The 24,464-nt window shown below is 37.2% G+C and overlaps 2 protein-coding genes across 2 annotated transcripts; one reads left to right on the top strand and one right to left on the bottom strand.

Annotated features, from left to right (window-relative positions):
• Positions 1–7,245: 7,245 nt before the first annotated feature.
• On the bottom strand, positions 7,246–13,865 carry LOC139695760 (26S proteasome non-ATPase regulatory subunit 9). The gene is made up of 4 exons (XM_071594538.1): positions 13,705–13,865; positions 13,507–13,606; positions 13,231–13,415; positions 7,246–7,777 (listed from the first exon to the last, which is right to left on the bottom strand). The coding sequence occupies exons 1-4, from the start codon at positions 13,819–13,821 to the stop codon at positions 7,529–7,531; spliced, it is 651 nt and encodes a 216-aa protein (XP_071450639.1). The 5' UTR covers positions 13,822–13,865; the 3' UTR covers positions 7,246–7,528.
• A 493-nt stretch (positions 13,866–14,358) lies between these two features.
• LOC139695753 (3'-5' ssDNA/RNA exonuclease TatD) lies at positions 14,359–20,975 on the top strand. The gene is made up of 6 exons (XM_071594527.1): positions 14,359–14,788; positions 14,863–14,961; positions 15,036–15,196; positions 15,289–15,472; positions 15,952–16,114; positions 19,995–20,975. Exons 1-6 carry the CDS (start codon positions 14,623–14,625, stop codon positions 20,155–20,157), a joined length of 936 nt encoding a protein of 311 aa, XP_071450628.1. The 5' UTR covers positions 14,359–14,622; the 3' UTR covers positions 20,158–20,975.
• Positions 20,976–24,464: the final 3,489 nt, after the last annotated feature.

Genomic DNA, 24,464 nt, shown 5'->3' with positions numbered 1-24,464 from the left:
GAACGACGGGCGGTATGAACCGTGTATCCACTATCCTGTTGAAACCATAAGGCTTCTGTTTCATATTCCCAGCCTTACTCTTCCATTTAGGGTCGGAAAAAGTACTCCAGCATCTCACATCATAGCACTGAGTTCACAGTAACAGTTGAGAGCCTCGAGATTCAAAAAAGTAAGGCCGAATAATGCCTATGGAGGACACTGCGCACCAAACTGTCACTTAAGGGCTATGAATAGATCTTGGGTGAAGTTCGCGAGGGTTTTCAGTCGCCCATTCACAAAAATTTTGCTTATTTACTGAGCCTGAGAGGTGAAAATGCGTTTCTTCGCTAAACCACAGCGCCCTCTGCGTCGGCACCACACTATCATTGTTCTTAAAGAACGTTTCCATGACAATGCCTCAATGGTTACCAGACCACTGCATGGTAACTACTAAAACAGGCGTTTTTTCTTCCAGCATTTTGGTGAACTTGATTTCTACTGTCTTCTGAAAGGGAAAGTTGCCAGAAAGAAAGTAGCGTATTTTCCGTCCTTACGGGGGAAAACCGTCTTCGTTTAGGATATCCTTAATCATTTTTACTCTTACATCCGTCTTCACTGGTGGCCCTGTAGCATGCATGGTACGATTCTTTCACTCGGAGAAAACCTCCATTTAGCTTTTTTCCTCATATCATCGTTTTGTTTGAAATCGTTATTTAACTGCAGAAAATAGTCTTTACTCTACATTCGTTTCATTATATGTTTAAACTTTTGAATCCTTTCCTCCACACAAAATATTATCCTCGTCCGATACTCTTCCTTCTGTGTGGTTATAACTACGTCTTGTATAAAATATGAAAATTTTATTTCAACCCCATCTCCTTGTGTCCAATCACCGTATTATTTGTTTATTGCCTTTTGGATAAATACATTGCAACGAATAAAGGGAGGAGGGTTATCACTGTGTTACTCATGCCGTTACTTAGTCTCTCTACTTTCCCCACATCAGATCGCGCCGCCATCTGTTATCCAAGAAGGCTACAGGTGGTGATGTATCAACCTTCAGTGTGGGCATTTCATTCCAATTACTTGCAGAGGTCGAGCATTATTATTCTGTCTAAGATTTCGAAGCGCTATCCAGGCATTAGGGGGAAATAAATGTTAGTTGGCCTTTTTGTGTGCTTGTCGCTACGGTAATTATTCAAGAAATAATATCCGCCTATTCTTGAGCTCCTCATGGTATATCCAAATTGATTTTCAATTAGATATTCTTTCATTTTCTCCTCCAATCTTTGGGAGATAATTCTTATCCTTGCATACAATGAGTGGTACGGTTAATTTTATCAAAGATTCCACAATTTCGTTTTTCGGATATTTTTCAGAATAAGTACAATTACAATCTTCTGATATGCTATTAGCATTTCCTTCTCTGTATTGTTCTATTGGAGATTTCTCAGCGGAGAGTTAACAATTTCTTATTTTCCGAGTATTTTTATGGATAGTTGTTATTATTAGATTTCTGATGCTTTCTTTACTCATAAGATAAGCATAGATTTCAATTCAATCCAGATACGGAGAAGTAGTGGCAAGAATATTCCGAAAGAAGTGAGATTGATTAGACTACGCACAGGACACATCGGAATGACAAATTTATTCCACTTTCAAAGGATGAAATCAACCTTGTGCGCTGCATGCAGCAAATCAATCGTTTGATGCACAGCGTATTACTTTAGGGGGTCTGCATCGGACTAAAAATTTGAACGGACTAAATTTGAAACCCTCGATATAAAGTGAACAAACTTTAATGACATTGTGTTCAACAGGGCAGTGACATTTTTGAAAGTGACGACCAATCGCTTGGTTATGACTTTACTTATTTTCTCCTCGCAATTTTAATGTTACGATTATTTAATGTGCGTGTCGGAGAAATGATTACCTTCTTGAATTTGGTAATAAGACTATGCGGAAATGACTGGAGGGCTGACTATCTTCTGCCGAGAATTCAACTGAAATATAGGCGCTAACGACTTAACTGTTGATACCCTCCAAATCAGCACTACACTAGATTCCAAATGATCTTCCCTTGTTTTCACTCTCTTTCCACATCCAATAGATTCTGCTTCGCCATCAGGGCGTATGGTTTTGTTTTTTCTCCATCGAAGTACACTGTTCTCTGCAAATTGACTGCAAATTGCCACCTCGTGGTAAAATGTTATGATACAATTCTTTGCACGGGTAATTCAGTAATTTTCTCTGCCCATTCTTTTCTTGAGTATAATTTCATTTCATATTTGTTTCAGCACTTATTTCTCCTCCCCAGACCTTTAAGAAGTGTACATTTTCAATTATTCCAATAGTTCCACTTAGATTAATCAATTCAGAAAAAATTACTTCCAAAATGTTATCTTACCAACCCAGAAATAATGTAATTTCCAGAAATCAATCATTTAGAACAAATAATTAGAAAATATGGGCATTGTTTAAAACTTGCAGTGCAGTGTGCCCAAAGCTCTTTGAAGCACACATAACCATTTTCGAGCGCTATGACAAAAATTAATTTCATTTGACAGTGGGTATTTTTGCACAAGTGTAAAATATTTTTTCAATTTTCAATGACTTTCCAATGTTTACACTGATCGAAAATAACATTACACATTGTATCGGAGATACTGGATTGTCATAAAAAATCCACCGGCGTATATAATTTGAATTTTAAGTTCTTTCCTCAACAAAAAACCAAGGAGCGTTTCCTATTTTTGCCACAATATCCTCTAAACTTCACCAAGATTTTCCGATTCTCCCAAGGTTCTCAATATTTCGCCAGCGGGTGTGTAACTGATTGACTCACACGTGTAATGCGATGACAAACTGAAAACAAAAATACTGGGCGGCTGAGAATTCCAAGATGCTACACTCCTGACTTAATTGCGCGTTATAGATTGAAATGTCCGTCTGTCAAACCTGTCTCTAATCAATATTCCAGCAGAGGATCTTCCTCAGTAAGACAAACGGAGTAGAAAGCACGAATACGATTTTCCAACGTGCATTAACCTCTCTTTTAGGTTAGCAAGTGATATTTTAAGATAGATCGTCATTTAATGTTCATTCTTAAATTCATCAGTTAAACAATTTCCGGTTGCCCTCCTTCCATATTCCCAAGCCAAATTGGACCTAGACTTTTTCGAAATTAGTTCCCTTTTTTCATTTCCGTTGATTGCTTACTGCACACATCGATCTTTCGTCTTCTATTCGGCACGAAATAGTGGAAATAGACTTAACGTCAGCTTACACCATTTCTTGGTCACCTCATGCACGACGCAAAAACATAAAATTTACATAAACCACACATTGAGAAAGGCACGAAAGTTAGGAATGACTTATTAATTGAAAACGGAGTCACGTATTGAACGGAGAGGGGAAACGAAAAATCAAAACTATGCACGAATTTACTCGTACTTTCTAACCTTGGAGCATTAAAACCGTATTGCTTAATGATCGACTTAATGGGACAGCATATAATGTACTACAGATTGGTAGTTGCAACTGGAAAATTCAACAACGAAATAGTAAAGGCCTTGACAGATATAACAAAATAGAACGGAATTACGTAAACAAGCAATCACTCGGGTGTGTTAAGCCTTTGTGAATCGCATTTACACACACACACACAGGGTTTACAAGGATCTCTCCTACGGCAGTGACCCGCCAATCGCACAGATGAATACAAAATAATAAAACAGATTCACGCACGCTTTCGCTCATCCACTCAATCACTGGGGATCGAGATGGTGCGGGGGCTAACGTACTGGCTTCCCACCATGAGGGCGCGGGTTCAAATCCCGGCGGTGTTGAATATTTTTCAGAGGTATCTCGATCCCTACTTGAGGTGCTTTGTGGAGGGCACTTTGAGTGAGTACGCCGTCCGTCGGATGGGACGTTAAACTGCGGACCCCTTGGCGCCTTTCGTAAAGAGTAGGCTAATGCCGACGCCGGGTTTCTCTCCACCCTTCATCCTTTCCTATCCATCCCCTATGGCGCAAATGACCTTAGCTGTCGGTCGCCTCCCCTCAAAACTACTACTACTCAATCACTCCGGTGGGTTTTATCCGAAAACAGTCACCTTTGCGATTCACAAGAACTCACTCTTTCAGGGTTTACCAGGGTTCCTCTTAAGCCAGGGACCCGGCAATCGCATAGAAATAACAAACGAAATAGAAAGGGCATACGTAGACACGCAATCACTCGTGTGTATCAGACCTTTGTGAAACGCACACACTCACTCTTTCAGGGTTTGCAAGGATTCCTCCTATGCCAGGGACCGTCAATCACACAAACAAAAAATAAGGAAATAAGTATCGGGGATAGGTAAGTGCCAAGAGAAAACCTGACACCAGGTGTTTCGCCTGCCAAGCAGGCCTCTTCAGAGAAGAATCCTACGCAACTGATAAAGAAAGTACGCAATGATTTCCTCTTTCAACATTTTTTTCTGTAATCATTGCTCTTTTGATTTTTTCCAAACACTTGTCGCATATTTGAAATGTAACTTTATTTATATGAGAAAACACTTCCCTCTACCTATTATCAATTATTATTGTTATTAGAAATCTACATTCCAGCAACTAGTTTTAAGTTAAAAGATTCTTTGCGGCAAACTAGACCGTGGCATACTATGAGAATTAACAATGAGCTAGTCAAATAAAATGATTCCTATTTTTTCAAATAATCAATTTTATCTTAATAATATATTTTTTTTTAATTTCACGTAGCAAATATTTTGTGAGAGCTTTCAATTAGACCATAAAACTTCTTCAGAATGTCATCGCTACGGAAAATGAGGAATTGTACAAGTAATTTACTTTACCTCTACCGTGGGTTATTTCATTAAATGCTTTTCACCCGCGAATACACACACATCTCTTATCCGTCGCATGGAGATATCCACAATACACACTAATGTTTGAGTGCCCTTGCAACTTCTCCAAAGGACTACCGTGCTTTGCTTGTTCAACGGTCGAACGTACTTCGACTGCTAAAATATTCCCCATACGTTCAAGCAGCGGATAAAAGGTTTTTAGCACGTCTGCGATAATTAACTGGGTCAGCCGATCGTTAAATTTCCTCAAGGAAAATCCGACCGCTTTTATGAGTATATTTCCATAACAAATACAGTCATAACAGGGAAACAATGAATTGCACTTGACACAAACTATGAAACTCAGAGGTTAAAGTGTGTGAATGAGACAAAAATGTTTCGCTTCACTCGAGACTTGACAGTCGTTCGCAATGGTCCATCATTTTGCTTGTTTTCCTCGACGGCAAATCCATCTGCCGTCGAGGAAAACAAGCAGAATCAGACCTTGAAGCTCACTAATAGGTGCACAATGTGTGACCAATGTGAAAATTCGAACTTTTCGAGAAATTACTTTTTGAGTTCTTTTTTAAAAATCGTACACCTGCTTCAAATTCAATAAATTTCTTTAACTGCCTCACACCCCAAACACAAGTACGCAAAAGACCTAGTAGATCACAAGTGGGGGAACTAGCAGTGTCCACTCGAGGCCTTAAAAAGTCTTGGCACGAAAAAGTTAGTAGTTTTGGTTAGTAAATATTTTACCAGTCCTCAATGTGTCAATAGTAATATTTGTGACAGCCTTCCATTATTGATGGTGTTGGAATACTAAATAGGGTGATTTGAAGGATGATTGATCCAGCCAAAACATGTGATCCATTAATTCTATCAATCAGGAATAATGATTATTACCCATTCATTGTTTGTCTACTACACTTTTATATCGAGTTGAAAGGTTATATTTGCTGTTAATGGTCTTTTCTATAGATGTTAATAATGCCCATTGACTGCTTTGAAAATTTTAAAATTAAATGTCTTTCATGCATGATGTTGTTAAAATACATCCTCCTATTAATTATATCATGTTAATTGATTGAATGGTAGTCCACTGCTTAAGGTAGCTTTTAGATAGACAGACACTAACTACTGTAACTTATCTAAGCTTCACCTAGCACGCACTTTTGCCCTTCCTCAGCCCAAAATGATTATCCCCTGGGTAATCCCCTACCATCCCTCCTCATCCTCGCTACAACATGCAATTTTGAAAGCTCACAATCACCATATGAAGTTTTGCTGATGCCAACATCATTCTCAAATGCAGTTCTAGGTAAACCTATAGTCCTTAAGCATCAACAGAGAAAAATGCAGCTTGTTTAATGCTATAATTTCAATTGCTTTCCACTATTGTTTCCAATGGCATCTAGTCGCTAGCTTACACGAGCAAAAGGCACGTGGTTTGTTTGGGAAGAGTATTTTAGGCTTACTGCAGCATTATCTGATATTACTGGGGGAGGAAAGGAGAATGCATTTCAGATGGAAGGAGTTTAACAATCAAAAGAACAGTAATTGGGTAACACAGCAATGACAAATATACATTACTGCCTTACTGCTGCACGCCAATGAGATAGCATCTGGTCCATTCCATTTTACTCATGTGGAATTAGAAGTACAATCAGAAGGTGGCAAAAATTTCAATATGAAATTTGTGAAACATTCCTACAACTTAGGAAATTAGACTATACACAGTTTAAATAATATGAAAAAAAAGGTAAAACTTTGGAAAACTTTCCGTAACTTTACAATACTGTTTCCATTAGCATTTTTGTTTAACAATATAATCACTCAATAAAGGACCACTACTCTTACAAGAAATGGTCTTGCTCTTCTGGAGACATGATTTTGGTACAGCAGAAGATGTTTCCCCCATGGCTTGAGTCCTTCATGAGTGCAACAGGTGCTTATTTCATACGTCCAGTTCAAAATGCTCGCACACCAGACTATTGTGAACAGTAATGTTTTGCTAATGCTAAAAAATAATGCTTCCTTTTTAAAATAAACAATGTTTCAGTAGTAAATAGACTCATTGTAGGAAAAAAATTTAAAAAATACAATTACAATTAGTTGGGGATAATTTCTGTGATGGTTTGACAAGATTTTCAAAAAGAACAAGTATTTTTCAAAAATAAAATATTGAAGCTTTTGATGCGTTCAATACTTGACATTTTATTCATTCAATGTTTACTTTAATCCAAAGATTTACGATTAAATGCCTCAATAAAGTCATAATTCTGTCTTCATCTACATTTTTTGCTTATCTTTGTTAGAATCATGGAAACAACTTTCAAAAGAACAGTTTCAAACATTAGTTCATATAAAAATACAAAAAAGTAAAAAAAGTAGTGAAAACAGGTAGCCACTAATAAATTACCTTGCTTTATTACAACATAATTATAACTTCCATTGAAGAGGGACACAATTTACAAACTAAATGGGAACAAAAGTAGCACTGGGATTACAAAAATAAGTGTTGAATACGAAAAAGTAGAAGGGAAACAATCAGATATTGAGCTCAATGAATAATTTCTCACTCTCTTGATATGAGTGCAACACCAACTCATCAAAATCAGCAACAAGCTATCCCAGCAAACAAGGAATAAACATGTCTACTATTATATATGAAGGCACACAAACATAATGACTAGTTTACCTTTCCACACTGTCTGATGGTGCCATCGGTACAATGTTACACCCTAAGAGTCCTTGACCATCCCATTTCCGAGGGGTCAGATTCAGTTTCATTTTCTTCTGGGAACCAAGCCACTTCCTAAGGATGAGTACCTCCACAGGCATACCTACAGAAGCTTTTACAACATTACCAATATCCTGAAGGGAGCGGAAGTTATCAGCGTTGACTGATCCAAACTGTATGATGACATCCTCTTCCATAACACCCTGGTTACACAAGGAAAGAACCATGAGAACATAAAGTAATCAGGTGGTATCAATGAAATTAGAGAAAGAAATTCAAACGGATTATGTCACAAAAAAAAACAGATTATTACAGGACAAGTGTGTATGTTGCCAGAATCTGATTGCTTACATTTGGAAATTCAAAATATTTTGTGGTTGAGAAAATACTGCCAAAATATTGCCTTGAAATTGTTGGTTACATTGGCCAGGAGTGGCCACAGAGTTTCTATAGACAGACACTACACCAGCCCTGTTCTCACTAATAAAAATTAGTTTGAGGGTCTTCAGGTAGGTCTAATGTAAACTATCTAAAATAAGAGGCATTAAACGTCATAGGCACTGCAACTGGCATGAGATCTCAACACAGAAGAAATATTTAGGGCATCTGTGGGCAAAATTAAAGGGATGCATATCTGCTAAACACACATCATACTGCAGTAGGAGAGGGAAGGCAGCAGTTTGCAATTAAAATTAAAAAGAAATTGGCACTGTGTTCTCTGACCCGTGCATGTCCTCCAGGGTTTGTGACCATGGTAGGTTGACGCTGCCGTTGAAATTAACATTTCACATCAATTTCATGTAGGCATCCAATGCATAGATGGACAGTGGGAGAAAACACTTCCAAAGAGGAAATTAATATATTTGAGAGATCTGGCTGTTGTCAGAAGATGAACCAGCTTGGCAATAGTGGCAGTCAATTTCATGAGTTTCTGGAAAAGGTTTTCTTGGAAGGAACCCTAAATCCACAATTACATAAAAAGCCCAAACAAGATATAAAGATCGTTAAATGAAGGGCATAATGTATTTTTCCACTGTTCTTTATTTTGGGACTACTAGTTCTCACGCTTAGGCGTCATCATCAGGTACTTTAATGAACATGAACTTCCACAAATTTGAGCCAGAAACCATTGAATATGTAAAGATATAAAGTATGCACAGATAAAAGGAAAAAGGTAGAACACTTGAATCTAACTCAGCTTGTGTTAAGCTGGTTTCCACGTTGCTCTCTGTTTTTATCCTAACCATTTCAAATTATTCAAAGTAACTTCCAGGATTACTTTGTTTTACATCAGCAGAGAAAGATGCAATTATGCTGTGTATTCTTCTACAGTGCCTCTTTGCATATTTAAGATGCCTTTCATGGTTTCACCAGTTTTCCGAATTATTTCTTGAAAACGACTTATATTTTCACTCAATTCACTGAATGCAATAGGTATTCATGAACTGTTATTTTTGTTGGTGTCAACTTAAAGAGTAAATCTAAAACTTTTAAATAAAATAAGATGCATAGAACCTAACTTATTCTATTCATATCCTTGGAAATTGTATTCAATCGCAAAATTTGTCGGCAATTTTCATGTCAAATGGCCAGCACTGAAAGTTGCTATACACAAAAAGAAAATGACTATTGGTTATTCTAATTTTCCTCAGAATTTCTTGATGGCTAAATCATTAAAATATGAGTCAAAGCACAAAGTTTAGAAGAGTTTGGGCAAAATCTGATTTATGCCCTGATGTGTGTCATCACTAGGGCATTACATAAATCCCCATAAAATTGTAGTCCAAGAGAAAAGCTCCAGAGTCGAATTTAACAGACACACCCATATTTACACAGCCATTTCAGCAGATGATCAATTCTAAACATTTAATGAGTTTAATGGTCACTTATGCTTCACACTGACACTACAGAACAGAAGCAACAATTTGCAGTTTATCATCTCTTGAAGAAAAGTGAAACTTCTTCTTAATGCTGTTTAAAGGAATTTTTTTTTAAAGTAATCTACCGGTTAAGGTAGGTTTTTGGATGGACACAACTACCAAACAAATATTTTATTACTCCTAACATAACACAAAATCCATCATCCTACTCTATATCAGGTCCCTCTTCATCTCTGAGTACTTTCTTCCTCCCTTCATCCCGTCCAACATCCCTATCCTGTTCCTTCCCTTTCCTCTTTTGCCCAACATTCTCCCCTCTATTACAGTCTTCAACATCCCACTGCCGGTCAACACCCCCTTCATCCACTTTTCCTGCCTCCATGGGATTGCTCCCAACAAACCCCTCTCTTCGCCCACCTACCAAGTACTTCCTCATTTGTTTTCTTCTCTGTCCATTTCACCTTCTCCATTCTTCTCCACAACAACATTTCAAAAGCCTCCAATCCACGTCTATCCTCCTGCTTCAATGACCACGTTTCCGCACCGTACATAGCTACGCTCCATATCAAAGCTTTTACGAGTCTTTTCTTAATATCCTTACTCAAATCCCTGTCATCAACTCCCTCCCCCTTGTGAAAGCCTCTTTGCCTAGCGCAATTCTTCTCCTTACGTCGTGTTGGTCCAAGACACTACCGAGATACGTACTGTTCTACCTGCTCTAGTTTTTGCCCTCCTATTTTAATGTTAAGCTTGGCCTTTTTCTTTCAAGAAAATCACATTACCTTTGTTTTCTTAATATTGATTATCATCCCATACCTGTCGCACTGAATTTCCAATTCACTCAGCAATGCTTGCAGCCCCTTGGCTGACTGACAAACTAAAGCTTGGTCATCAGCAAACCTAACTGATTTTACAAATTCCCCGCCCACTTTCATTCCTACCTCGAGTTCTTCCCATGCCTCTTTGATCATTTCCTCTGCATACAGGTTGAACAGCAACGGTGATAATGGGCAACCCTGCCTTACACCCCTTCCTAACACTGACCATCCTGACTCCCCATTTCCCACCCGCACCTGAGCAGTCTGAGACATGTACAGGTTGCGGATTAGCCTCCTTTCCCTCCAATCTATTCCTATTTTCTGCAATATACTCATTAGTTTTTCCCAATTCACTCTATCAAACGCTTTTTTGAAATCTACGAAACAGGCAAATACCTCCTGGTTGTGTTATATATTCCTCTCGATTAATAATCTCATTACTGCAATGGCATCACGCGTACCTCTCCCCTTCCTAAACCAAAACTGATCATCCCCTAAGTAATCATTTGCCCTACTCTCTCTCCTTTTGTTTATGATCCTGAGAACAACTTTAGCTGCGTGGGATATCAAACTAATTGTCCTATAGTCCTCACATGACGTGGCCTTTACCTTTTTCGGAACAGGAACTAAAACTGATCTCACAAAGTCTTCCGGCCAGATTCCCTCCTCATAAATACTACGGATCAGCCCATATAGCCTCTTCCTCCCACATTTTCCTAAGCATTTTAAAAGTTCCACGGGAATGTTATCTACCCCCACGGCCTTATTTAGTTTCATCTCCCTTAATGCCCTTTCTATCTCATTGTCTAGTATGCCTTGACCTAAGCTGTCTTCCTCTACGTCATTTTCTTTTTCAATGTCTAACTTTGTTGGTCTGAGTTCTTTACTATACAGTTCTTCTATATACTCCTTCCATCTCTCTTGGATCTTTCCTGCGTCAACTATTACCTTACCCACCTTACCTCTAACTGTTAGCATAGCTCTTCCTTTCTTACTTCCCGATAACGATTTAACTTTGCTGTACAGCGCACCGATTTCACCCTTCCTCTGCAGACTTTCCATATCCTCGCACTGCGTCTTCCACCATGCTTCTTTTGCTTTATTTGTTGCCCGCCTCAATTTATTGTTCAATTCTTTGTACTTCATTTGCCTAATTCTGTATTTATATTCTTCCATTTTCGCCGCTCATCCATCTTTGTAATCATCTCAGCCGTGATCCATGGTTTCCTAGTCCTTTTAGCGTTAACGGTTCCAATAGTGTGTTTTGCGGCTTTAGACAACCCTTTCTTGATCATTTCCCATTTTTCTTCGGTAGTACTAAGCCCTTTACCATCCTCCATGATTTTCCCTACCGCCTGTTTGTATTCCTTCCTTCTCAACCCATTTAATGCTTCTACATTCCATTTTCTAACTCGCCGCCCTTGCCTTATCTTTTTGAAACGTACGCTACATTTCATAACAACTAAATTGTGGTCTGAGTCCGCATCCGCTCCCAGGAAGCTGTGGAAATTTATCACACTGTTCCTAAACCTGTGTCTAACCAGGATATAATCTAGCTGATATCTTCCTGAGTTACCTGGCATTTTCCATGTATACCTGCGTCTTTTGTGGTGTCTAAACCAAGTGTTGGTGATGACTAACCCCTGTCTCCTGCAGAACTCAACTGCTTTCTCCCCGCGGTCATTCCTCGTGCCTAAACCGTAGTCCCCTACCTCATCACCATCTCTTCCTTCGCCTACCGTCGCATTCCAATCCCCCATCACTATCAAATGTTTCCCTGCAGGAACACACGCGATCATGTCCTCTAACTGATCGTATATCCTATCGACCTCTTCTTCCTTATGGTTGCTCGGTGGCATGTATACCTGAATAATAACTAAGTTCGTCGGTTCTGCTTTTATCTCCACTAGTAGTATTCTATCCGTTACCTGCTCTATGTTGACTACGCTTCTTCCTACCTCTTCATTTAATACTATGGCAACCCCTCGTTGGCTCTCATCCCCACCGCTGTATATTATTCTATACTTATCACTCCAGTAATCCCCGCTATCTTTCCATCTCATAAAAATTTTTATGCACCCATTCTTAAGTACGCCATCATAATCTACATTACTAACTAAAGGAAACCTTTAAACTCAAAGTCAAATAGTCAATTTTTGGAGAGGTAATGTTTTCAGAGAAAGGGATATACCGCAAAATCCTTGGGCTGACATGGGTAGATCATCACTGGCTTGGGTGTAAAAACTGGCCAAATCCATCTTTTAATGGTGATTATATCTGAAGATTACGGTAGATGATAGCACCATTTAATCATGTTCCTCTGGAAATAAAATCTTGTGAAGCAAGGTTCTTCAAGTAGTTTCAAACGTAATCATTCAAGTTATGGACATTTGAAGCATAAAATTCGTTTTTCCTCCTTCAAATTGCAATTGTAAGACATAACTATATGCCACTATGTTTCCAAGACATTCCTAGTACCATCCCTTGGAAACAATGCCTAAACTACTTAGGTTAAATGCATTCATGTTGTTAATTCAATAAAATTCAATTATTGAAACTCAATGTAGCCCGTTAATTATTTACTAGTAATTAATTACAGGATTGTTTTTAAAATTAATAAAGTATTCTTTTATGCTCGGGTTATTCTAATTTCATTTTTGTCAAGGTGATAAATTTACATTTAAGTAGGAAGTTATAACAATAAAACCAAAATGGTAGTTAGCCAGTCCAAAAAAAACATTTGATTATAAATAAACAATTATACTGAGCCCAAATGATGTGTGAAATTACTCATTTATATAATGCAGAGCAATGCTTTATCACGATGCATCGGCCAAACCGGCACTTAACAGTTGCCTGAATGACAATTAAAGTCGGCGACCGAGACCGCCGATTAAGCTATTATTTCAGGATTAATTACTTTTAACGAAAATTAAGATGCATTGCAAAACAACTTACAGCATCTGAAGATGGAGAGTTTGGGGTGACAAGATTGACTCGGGCAATTGGAATCATTTCTACTTCTTTCACTTGGGGTTGTGCAGTTTCCATGGGCATTCCTATTCCTTCTCTTTGCTGGGCATGCAAATGATGAAGACCTTGCTCAATTTTAGTCATTAATGCCTTGTGATCATTTTGAAGGCCTGTATTGGACCAAAGTGGGCATGTCAATGAATGAATGATATAACTAAACCTAGTTTTCAGTGAGTATATAATCAACAACACAGTACATACATATAATTTTATGCCTTGCATGTCGAACTCGATAAACATCAACATCTGATCTCGGGTAACCTTGAGAATCCACCAGTGCCTCAGTCATTCCAACATTGTTCTAATAAACATGAAACAACGGTGAATAAGGACAATGTAAACAGCTTACAAATCATTATTTACCAATAATTATTGCTTAAAATCTGCATATTATATTACCGATGATAGCACTGCATTCAGTTGAATAATTTCAGTTTCAATTTTTTCTTTTTCTTCATGAAGTTTAAGAAGACTTTCGCGGGTAACATTTGCAAATTCATCCCCCATCTCTTCCATGTTTACCACACGAACCCTAGCAACTTACTTGGCATTACCGAAACTTTCCGATAAGAATTCGTCTATAGTACATCACAATCACACAAAAGCGCCTAAGGCTAAAGAGAAGTGTATTTACAAGTATTATTTTATAGGCTATTTATTCACTTAATATACACGCAGCGAAATGGTTTCCTAAGGTACAGAGCTTTTTTGTTGCCCTGAATTTATTTGAATCCGTATTTAAATCTAATTGCCTTCCTATAAGAGAACAATCTTCGTGATACACATGAACATTAATTTCGAAAGTAGTTATGTCAAATTCTTAAAGTCACTTATTCTCAAAATTTACCTATAATGTTAAAGATAAAATAAGTGCATATTAATATAATTTCAAATTATTTCTGCACATTAAATATAAATGTAAGTAAAGTATTTTGGAGGACCACTAAAATACAGCGCTGACTTACGGTTTAAATTGATACTAAATATTAACTTCCCATTATGCTATCTGTGCTTATTTTTAACCTGCGAAAATCACGCATTGTGAGTGTTTGTTGTTTACTTAATGTTCTTGCCACCGCCGCAGAAAATTAGTCATAGATAGTTTATCTTTGGTTTTAGGAATGTAATAATATTTGGTGGCTTCCATTCAGATAAAAAATAATTACTCAAAAAATGGAATAACTTATTACAAAATGATGCTGTCTACTGAGATGAGTCATAGTTTTTAATTCGTCTAATTAAGTGTCTGGCACCGTAGGTTATTCAGTAAAACTCGGAAACATTCGTTTAAATTATAAATTTCTTAATTGCCATAAAATGGCTTCCAAAGACGCAAATCTGATGACAGAATCGAAGGAGAATTCTGAAACGAGCATGCATCGTTGCTACGAGAACTACGTTATTGTGGATGTTGGTGCTAATCTAACGAATAAGAAGTTCAGCAGGGATTTAGATTCGGTGATTCAGCGTGCTAAAGATGCCGGTACGTTTTTCATATGGTTTTTGGACGTATGCTAAGAGTGCTGTCTATTGGTTAATGTTTTACGGTTCATAAAGGTGTCAAGAAAATCATGGTCACGGGTGCGTCACTCAAAGCAAGCAAAGAAGCTCTCCGTCTAACAAGAATTTATCCCGGAACTTTGTATTCAACCGCTGGTAAGATTTGTAAATATATTATAGTTCCGTTCGTACACATTTCTGTAAAAATGACGGACGTTATTTGTTCACAGGAATACATCCTCATGACGCTAAATCTTGGACGGACGAATATGACGAGGATTTAAGAGAAATAGGTCGTAATACCGAATGTGTAGCAATTGGAGAATGTGGACTAGACTATAACAGAGACTTTTCCCCTCCAGAAGTTCAAAGAGAAGTTTTTGAAAAACAGGTGTGCATGTTTAGAGGTAGTAGCCAGAAGACTGCAATGCTTTTAATTCCAACTCCTCGTCCTATTCACTAAACTTCTTTATTTATTTTCAGGTAAAAATTGCATGTGATTTGCGCAAACCGCTCTTTTTACACGAACGCGATGCCCATGAAGATTTGTTAAAAATCTTACAAAAATATGAAGACCAGCTTCCTGCCATTCTTATTCATTGTTTTACGGGAACTGTAGAACAGGCCCAAAAATATTTAGAAATGGGTTTCTACCTAGGACTTACAGGTAATTCAAAATTTTTGTTTACTCCTTGACATAGTAAGATAAGTAAATTACCTTCACTGCAGTTAGAAAAGAAGTTTTAATTTTTTTATTTCATACTTAAAAGAGTGCCATGTATGAATGCTTTTTTTAATTCCTCCTAATAACAATAATATTTCTAAGTATAGAGAACAATTTCGGTTCTTCTATAAGAAATGTGTGTAAACATTGTCATTAACTAAAACACTCTGCCCTTTCATTGCTGCTATGAAATAGTTATGGCAGTAATTTTTACCCGAAGGTGATGGCAAGTCACTGACTTTTACTTGAATGCTGATAGTGCTAGTCATTTCAATCAGTAAAAATACCTTTCAACCATTGTTCACATATAGTGAATTCTCATTCACTTGGTCAAATTAAAGTGAGATCTGAAGGTTTGCTATCATATAGACTATTGAGTCAAGTAGGTTAATATATTTTAATCAACACCTCCCGATTTCCAGGGTATTTATGTAAGGATAAATCAGACTCTGGTGTAAGAAAACTGTTGGAAGATGGGTTGATTCCTTTAGAAAAGCTTCTAGTGGAAACTGATGCCCCATTTATGTACCCCAACACTAGAGCTTCGAAGCTACCGACGCACGTAAAGGAAGCGTTAACAGAAAGGTAAGTTCACCCCCGGTGGTAACATGATTCTTGAAAGGATTTTCATGTGCCTGTGATAGTGAGAGAAGAGGTGTGAGATGAGGGAAATGGTGATTCACTGGACTAGATCGCTTGTTGGATAGTAGATAATGATTGGCAACTTCAGGACCAGTTTCACATTGACCAAGCCGCATGAGATAATGGGTGTTCGCCTTGGCAGAGGTGAGGCATAATGGGTGGATAGGTATTTGTGGAAGGATTTAAAGGAAAGGAGAAGAGAGAAAAAGAGGGAGATGTGACACCATTTTGATGACATAGTCGGGGGAGGTTATCCAGAAGGGGGAAAATTGGAGGTGGGGAAGGGGTGAATTAAGTCCTTAAAAATAATGTGAGGGTGGCAATTGCGCCAGTTCTGGTTAAATATATTGCTAGATTTGTGGATGAAAATACTTTCTTAGTTGGTCAGGGGGTCTAAAGAGAGGTGAGTCGACAGGATATAGTGTAGTGGTTGGTTTATATCAGATGTTTGGTGATTCTGGTTTATCCCTGTCAATAGTGTTTGAGGGAAAGTAAATGATCCTCGAATCTGCAGTGCAGTTTCAAGGGTGGGGGGACCCCAGAATTTGGTATATGTCATTTTAAATGAACAGGGGTACAAATATTTGACATGGGAAAGCAAGTTCACATTGTTTAAGAAGGAAATTGGTTTATTTTTTGTTGTTTCTAAATAGAGGAAAGGCAATAGTTTAAAGATGTTTTGAAAGGAAGTTGAATGTGAATTTTGGCAGAAATTGGAGAAAGAATAATGAAGTTTGATAAGTTTTTTGCATTCATTTTTCTTGAGGGTTCAGCATATCAAATTGGTTTTGTAAACCAAGGTCAATGGATGTTTTCTCTGTGTTAGAGCTCTTTGGAGAGGTCATGTCTATCAAGTGGGCTTGAGAGAAGACAGTTTTTAAGGAATTGAAATGTGGAATTTTTATTTTTTATGTGGTGGAAAGAATCAGGATTAATGTAAGGGTCTGAATGTAATGGTTTTGGTAATATCTTGAAAAATATATTTTAGAGTCTTTTCTTATTAAAATGAGTGGGAAGAAAGGGAAATAGTTGAATTCTGTTTCTAAGTTTTTGGCATTTGAAGTGTCAAAGAGTGCATGTTGTCAAAGTAATGGAAATGGATGGGAAATAGTTGGAAGATTTTTTGACACTATTTTCAAAATTATTTAGTTGTATTTTAGTCACGCTAAGAGTAGGGAAGGAGGGTTGCCCATGTCAATGCCAAAATTCTTCAGCAGGCAATCAAGCCCCGTGAATCATCATTTCTCTGTTTAATCATGTTTTCCTTTCCCTGTCATCATCTCTCCCCACTTCACCATCATTTGCCTTTGAAAATTGTTCCAAGTAATTATATTCCCATTTGGTCAAAATTCAACGTTATTTTTGCACAGTCGTAACTTATTTGGAAAGATTATTTATAGGTTTAAGAGCTGTAACGTTTACAAATGTAATCAGAAAAGTATTTAACCTTTGGCTGGGGAAAATATGTTACTTATATGTTAGGATTGGGACCCTATTCTCCTTAAAAGTCTGCCCTTTGTGCCTCCGCACGGTTGGCCCACCAATCCTTGCACTGCTGAAAACACTTCTGGAAGGCTTCTTTAGGAATGGTGTTCATTTACACCATCTCCTTTTGCATTATCTCATGGCAACTCCCAAAGTACAATCCTTTCAATGGCATCTTCAATTTAGGAAACAAATGCTAGGAGCCAGTTCTGGAGAGTAGGGAGGTATATTGAATGACTGTGGAATTCCTAGTTTTGCCAAAAATCTGGATCAGGTGCAACGTATGAGTTGAAGCATTGTCATGATGCAACTGACAGTTTTTTGCCATCCAAGGGTCTGGTCTATTGCAACAAATTGCATCATGGAGTCGGCAGAGAACTTGCTGATAGTACTTTTTTGTTACTGTTTGTCCTTCCAGTGCATATTTGTGATGTGCATTTCCACTGATATGAAAGAATATTGCTAGCGTTACCTTGTTTTGCTTTGAACCTTTCAGTCATAGGGACTCTGGATGCTTCCATTGTAATGACTGTGCTTTTGTTTCTGGGCCATACCCGTACACCCAATACTCATCTTCAGTTATAATGGTGTTCAGAATCAGTGTTGGTAGTGTCCACTGTGCATGTATTCAAATCTTCACACAAAATTGCATGTGTGGAACTTCTTTGGCAATCTCTCGAGCAGTCGAACAACTATCTCCCATCCTAAGATTTTCCACCTTCTCGACAACAGCTGCAATCCAAGCCATCTGTGGACGCCCTGAACACTGGTCACTCTCCCCCGATTTGCAGCCATTTTTGAAGTGGTTGAACCATTCCTCAATTTGTGTTAGCCGCACAGCATTGTCTCCAAACAACTGCCACATCTTATGAAATGTTTCACTTTGAGAATCACCTAGATTTTGAAAAAATTAACACAGTATCTTTTCTCAACTTGTTCAGTCATCTTGAGAGGATTTGAAAAGCAATGAAATATTTTTTTGAGTCCATGTGACAGCTCCTCACTCAGCAGTCAGTAGTTAGCTGACTACTGGCTGCTGACTGCCTCACTCAAAGGCAGACAAGAAATTGAAGCATGCTCATTAAGCTTTGTACATCCACTGTGCACATTGGTGCTGCCCTGCCATCTCTACTTTTTACAGGAAAATTCAAGGTTGGATACGTTTTCAATAGACCTTGTGTAAGTACCCTCACACTCATCCTTTGCTATAGCATTACCCAAGGCACTGAAGACTTGCTCATAATAACTGTTACGTCTGATAACCATTAAGTATGCTGTGACTCACCTTTTCTCTCTCACACACACAAACACGAACAAATGTATGCTTTTGTGTGGGGGAAAACAGAGTAAAATTGCTTTTCTATTTAAATTAGGTTTTGGATGGATACAGTACTAAATTGTACCCTTATATGTTTCTTTGCCTCAACTAACAATATACAACCTAATATCCAAGCTGTAACATAAACCCTTCTTCAATTCCACACACTTCCGCCATTCATTTCCTCCTATATTCCTATCTTATTGCATCACCTTCTTCACTTGTGTATTGTATTCCAATCTATCACAGTCTCCAACATCCCATCACCAACCAAAATGCTCTGTATTCATCTTTCCTGCCTCCTTTGGGTTTCTCCCAACAATCTTCAATTTGCTGATTGAACCAATGTCATCTCCTCCCCAACCATATCAAGCCCTTTCCTCATTGGTTTTCCTTTCTGTCCACTTAACCTTCTTTACCCCCACATTTCAAAAGCCTCTATTCTATGCATATCATCCTGCTTCAGCACCCAGGTTTCTGTGCTGTGCTATACAATTCTCCCTATCAGAGTTTTAACGGGCCTTTTCTTGACATCCTTACTCAATGTGTCTGTCATCAATTCCCATTTTCCTTGTGAAAACTTCTTTGCCAAACACAATTCTTCTTCTTATGCCCCTACTACTTTCATCATTTTGATCCAAAACACTTCCAAGATTGATTATATTAAATAGTATTTCCTTAAACTGTAAAAGATTTACTGAACTGAAACACGGCACATATGTGTCTGTGTGTGTAGGTGCTAATTATTTTTCAATAAAACAATTCAATTTTCTTCTTATAAAGTGTTAACATCAAAATAAATACTCGGGTTATTTTCTTTCTAATCCAAGTTCTTTGGTAAATTCCAACCTGGAAAATCCAGGTGCACCTTGTGTGTCGGGAAATACAGCATGTGTATAATTATCCGTACTCTCAGGCAACCATTAACGTTTATCTCCATGATTTCCTGTGCTCTTTCTTACATTCCATAGATATTTGTTTCCTAAGTAATATTGCATTTTTTCCTTGTTTTGTTGGCAGGTCGCTTACTTTCCTGCATCGGTACTGCACCTTTCAGCGGAATGAGCCGTGCTCTCTTCCAGCTATAGTGGAAATGATTGCTGCATTCATGAAGAAATCTCCTGAAGAGGTTGCTTTAGCCACTGCCTTTAATGCCTTAAAGCTCTTTGGACTTACTGAATGAGCCACTCTGTGATAAGAAGTCCAGATTGAATGTATAGGAAGAAAGTGCCATGTCATGGCACATGTAATCTGAGGGAATGATATTTTATTGGGGTGTTGAAAATGAGTGCCTTGACTTATCTGTAAATATGAGTTCTTCATTTTTTTAATTTAATTGAAGCTTGCATTTTAACTGAGAGATGAAATGTGATATGTTAATTTTCATGTATTTTGCCGGGTGGTCCCTTCACATTGCTTTGAATTTTCAATTAATAATATTAATGTTGAGTCCTAAGGTTTGTTAATAAATTGTAAATGCTTTTTTATGTACGCTATCCAATATTTTTAATACCATGAATTTGCTCAATAGATGCCATTTTTGCTTTTCAATGTGAAATTGCAGCTACAGAAGAAATGATTGCCTGTGTACAGGATCATGTTTGTAAATGAATCCCAACCCATTGCTATTCTCAATTTTTATAAAGTTGTTGGTTACCAAATTTGTTATTTAAAGTTTGTTTGCTTTATTGTGATAGCTAATCTTTGTTGAGCCCTAGTTGACCAGCTGTATTGCTCATTGTAACATAAGGCTCTTCCATATTTAAGTGCCACAGAGAGCTTTATATTTAGATGTTGTTAAAGGTAATATTTCCTCTATTTATGTAAGAAATTTTTTAATATAAATGTCTTGTTATAAAGCTGATAAAATCAAGATCTTGGAAATAATTTATGTGTTTTGGTGTCTAATATTGTTGTTGAAATGAATGTGACAGTTTGAACAGATGTAATTTTTAATTATATGGAAAAAGTAGAGAGTAGAGAATGTATTTTCTCTTTCAAAATGTCATATATTTAGAAATAAATATATTTTTAATACAAATATCTTTTTTCATTAAATTGGAGATGGATTGGACTGTTAAAGGTGGACCTTTTAATTACATTGAGGATAGGCATCCATTATAGAAATATGGACATCCATTATGGGAATATAACAACTGAAGCATTGAAATTAGGACCAATGAAATGGGCATCAGATTATATAACAAACTACAATTATAATACAATAGTACAATACAATACAAGTAGGATACAAAGGGAACTGCAGCATTCAGGCATAAATTAAAAGGATATCTACAGGGTAATATGTTCTACTTGGTTGACGAATGTCTCAACAATATACCAGTAAGTTCATACTTTTAGTTTATAGCAATGGTTATAGTCAAGTTCATATTAGTGATCAATGATTTCTCTGAATTTGATATTTCATGTGCATGTCACAGCCAATGTTCATGGGTTTGTGCCAAATATTATGTAACGGTGAGCATCATTTCTTTTATGTATCTTAATTGAGCCTGTGTCTTTGCTCCTTTTTGACGTTCCTTGTATCATGTACATACACCACCCACCTGGTATTTTTGTATTGTCATCTCTGGGCAAATAAAAAGTAATAATAATATATTAACTCAAATATATGGCTAAGTATAAGTTTGTACTTTGGAATATATTATTTCAAAAGTCCCAGATTAAGGCAAGTATAGTATGAAGGGAAATTCTGAAGGTTTGTTAGTTGACTGGACTGGTTTTAGACTGAGTATTGCAAGGGATCATACATACAGTAATCAACCCGGAGGTTAGGTGGATAGGTTTTGATAGAGCTCACTCATTACTACAACCCATAGTGTGTAAAACTGACATATCAAGGACGGGAGGCTGGTAGCTTGCCCATCACATTTAAGCATGCCTAGTTCATTAGAAACTAAGCGATCACTGTCCAACAAAATTCACTCTTGCAAGATTTTTGTCATTTATTGAGGGCATCCTGAACGTTCCAGCATCTTCTCTATCGTCCCGAAACAACTCGTGCCACTCAAAAACACCCAATCTACCCATAGTATTATCACCATGAGTCTCTTTCCTGGTTTTTTCTAGTTTCATGCAAAATTTGACGGCGTAGTGCTGTTCCAATAACTGGTTCATGACGGAGTGTGATGAGGTCATATCATACAGGTTTCACAAACGAACCATCCGCACTCCGCAAAGGATGGGAGTCACCAGTCTCCAACCTTTCCTTAAGACTCCCCTCCCTCAAACCCAGCCAGAGAAACCTCTGTCGGTCTATCTGGGGAAAAAATAAGTCATACTACTTTTGGGACAGGCCTTGTATATGATTCCTGGAAAATCAAACAGCTGAGGTGAATCTGCAGGTGTGCAGAGGGAATTGAACCCAGGCCTCTAGTCAGTGGCCTAGCCTAGCACTCAATCAACTGGACCACCACATCCTTCAAAGAGTGATCATAAATTTTTTATTTACATAATGAAAACTTCGTTGCAATTTTCCACAGTTAAAACTTTATTGCCGACCATGGTTTCGATACACTGTATCATCTTCAGGTGAGGAAAAATACAAGGAGAAGGGATATATATACAAGTTACAAGAAGGGGTGGCAGGGGAGGAGGGAGCGGGGGGGGGGGGGGGTAGGGGGGGGTTTGTCATAAAAAGAGAAAGGCAGGAAAAACCAATGGAACCCCCTATTTTTTATTTACAATTTATGATCACTCTTACTAGTCTTATATCAAAGTATTTAGCTTTATAAAGATTTTAGAGTATGATTATTAATCAAGCAACAGAAAGCATGTTATTTAACAGATTTTGAGTGGGAATATAATGTATTAGATGTACAAGAAATTCAAAGGCAAGTAAAAATTGTTAAATAATTCATTTTGGGCGGTGAACGGTATCTGAAAATTATTTTACCCTAGTTACTCATTTGCATGCTAGTATGCCTTGCTCCTTCTTTTTGACCTCATGTCATGTCGTTTATTGCACATATAATTACTATATCTTATTCTTGCGCATTTCCTACTCATTCTTCCTTCTATTATTTCAATTCCTTGAATAATTATCTCTAAGAAATATTTTTCCATGAAAATCCAGCCACTCTCAAAAGTAATATACAAAAAAAAAGTGTGCACCTCTTGCAACGTATAAAATCAACATATTTCAACTTCGAAATCTTGCCTCAATTTTTTTTTTAATTCCCATCTGTTTATTTTGTGGGTTAAATTTTAATTTGTGCCATCACCAATTTATTTTGCCATGTTTTGCAATTCATAGAGTTGTGTAAGGCCAATTACTGCCTTTTTAGATAAATTATGAATGTAATTTAGCATTACAATATTCTGTGATAGTCTTCAGAAGACATTTCTAATATATTGATTAAATCAGCATTGAGCAAGTTTTCATACAGTATGAATGATCATTCAGATTGTATTCCTCTTCAAATTGTTTTTATTAGATTATTGTTCTTTTCTTTGGAGGAATCCTTCATTGGTGTTTGATTCTTTCCCTTTCAATTATCATTATTATTTAGCAACATTTTCATAGCAATCAACTCTTTTCTGTCATTCATGTAACAATCTTAGAGGAGGCGATTCTATAGATGTGTAGTAGATATGTACTTGTTTCTGTTGTTTCTTCACTCTCAGACGTGTTCTTAGTGTATTATTATCTGCTAGAATGTCCCCCAGTTCTATTCCACAAACTAGGTTAGTATTAATAGTTGTCTTGCTTTCTCCAGTGTGGTTTTGCATCTTATGGGGAAATATTCAGTTTTTTAATGGCTTTTGCAACCCTAGAGTCTTGCTGAAATATATTTTGTCATCATCTTCAATCTATGGATTTTGTTAAAGTATTTTCCACTTCATTTGGTCTACTAATGGCATGTCTTTCTCTTGGCATTTCCTCTGTAATATTTTTGTGGAGTCAAGACTCATTGTGAAAGCCTCATTTAATTCTTTGGCAATTCATGTACTTTGTAGAAATATGAAGTACTTCTTTGATGTCACAACTTCTGATTTAGTCTCTCTTGTGCATCCCTTTAATTGTCTTTAAAATATCATCTCCAATATTTGTATTCTTTCTCCATTCATCTTTGTCCTTGCCCAAATTTCATAGAGCGGAATTGGAGAACCATTACTTTGCAAGAGTTAAGCTCTATTTACTTCCTCTATCTCTTTCAAAAGGTGTTTACATATTGCCAAATATCATCTCTTATTTGTGCAACTTGTTATGTTTTTGTGTACATTATAGCTCTTTATATGTATTTCTCAATGTAGATAAATTGTTGCTTATTTGGTTTTAACAGACAGCTGTGCTCTTACTGGCTATGTTCCATTATTCAATTTTATATGATCATACTAAGCTCTTAAAAAATCTTCTCCAGAGTAAATAAGGTTAATTGAAAGGCAGTACCTTTGATAATCACCACATCATAGGTAAAGGGAAGCATGTTCAAGATTTATGTGTCAATTTTAAATCCCTGTTCTACA

This window comes from Hetaerina americana, unplaced genomic scaffold (assembly GCF_022747635.1).
Source record: "Hetaerina americana unplaced genomic scaffold, ioHetAmer1.1.p SCAF_63, whole genome shotgun sequence".
NCBI lineage: Eukaryota > Metazoa > Arthropoda > Insecta > Odonata > Calopterygidae > Hetaerina > Hetaerina americana.
The sequence above is the reverse complement of the archived record's forward strand: the minus strand, read 5'-3'. Positions and strand labels throughout refer to the sequence as shown.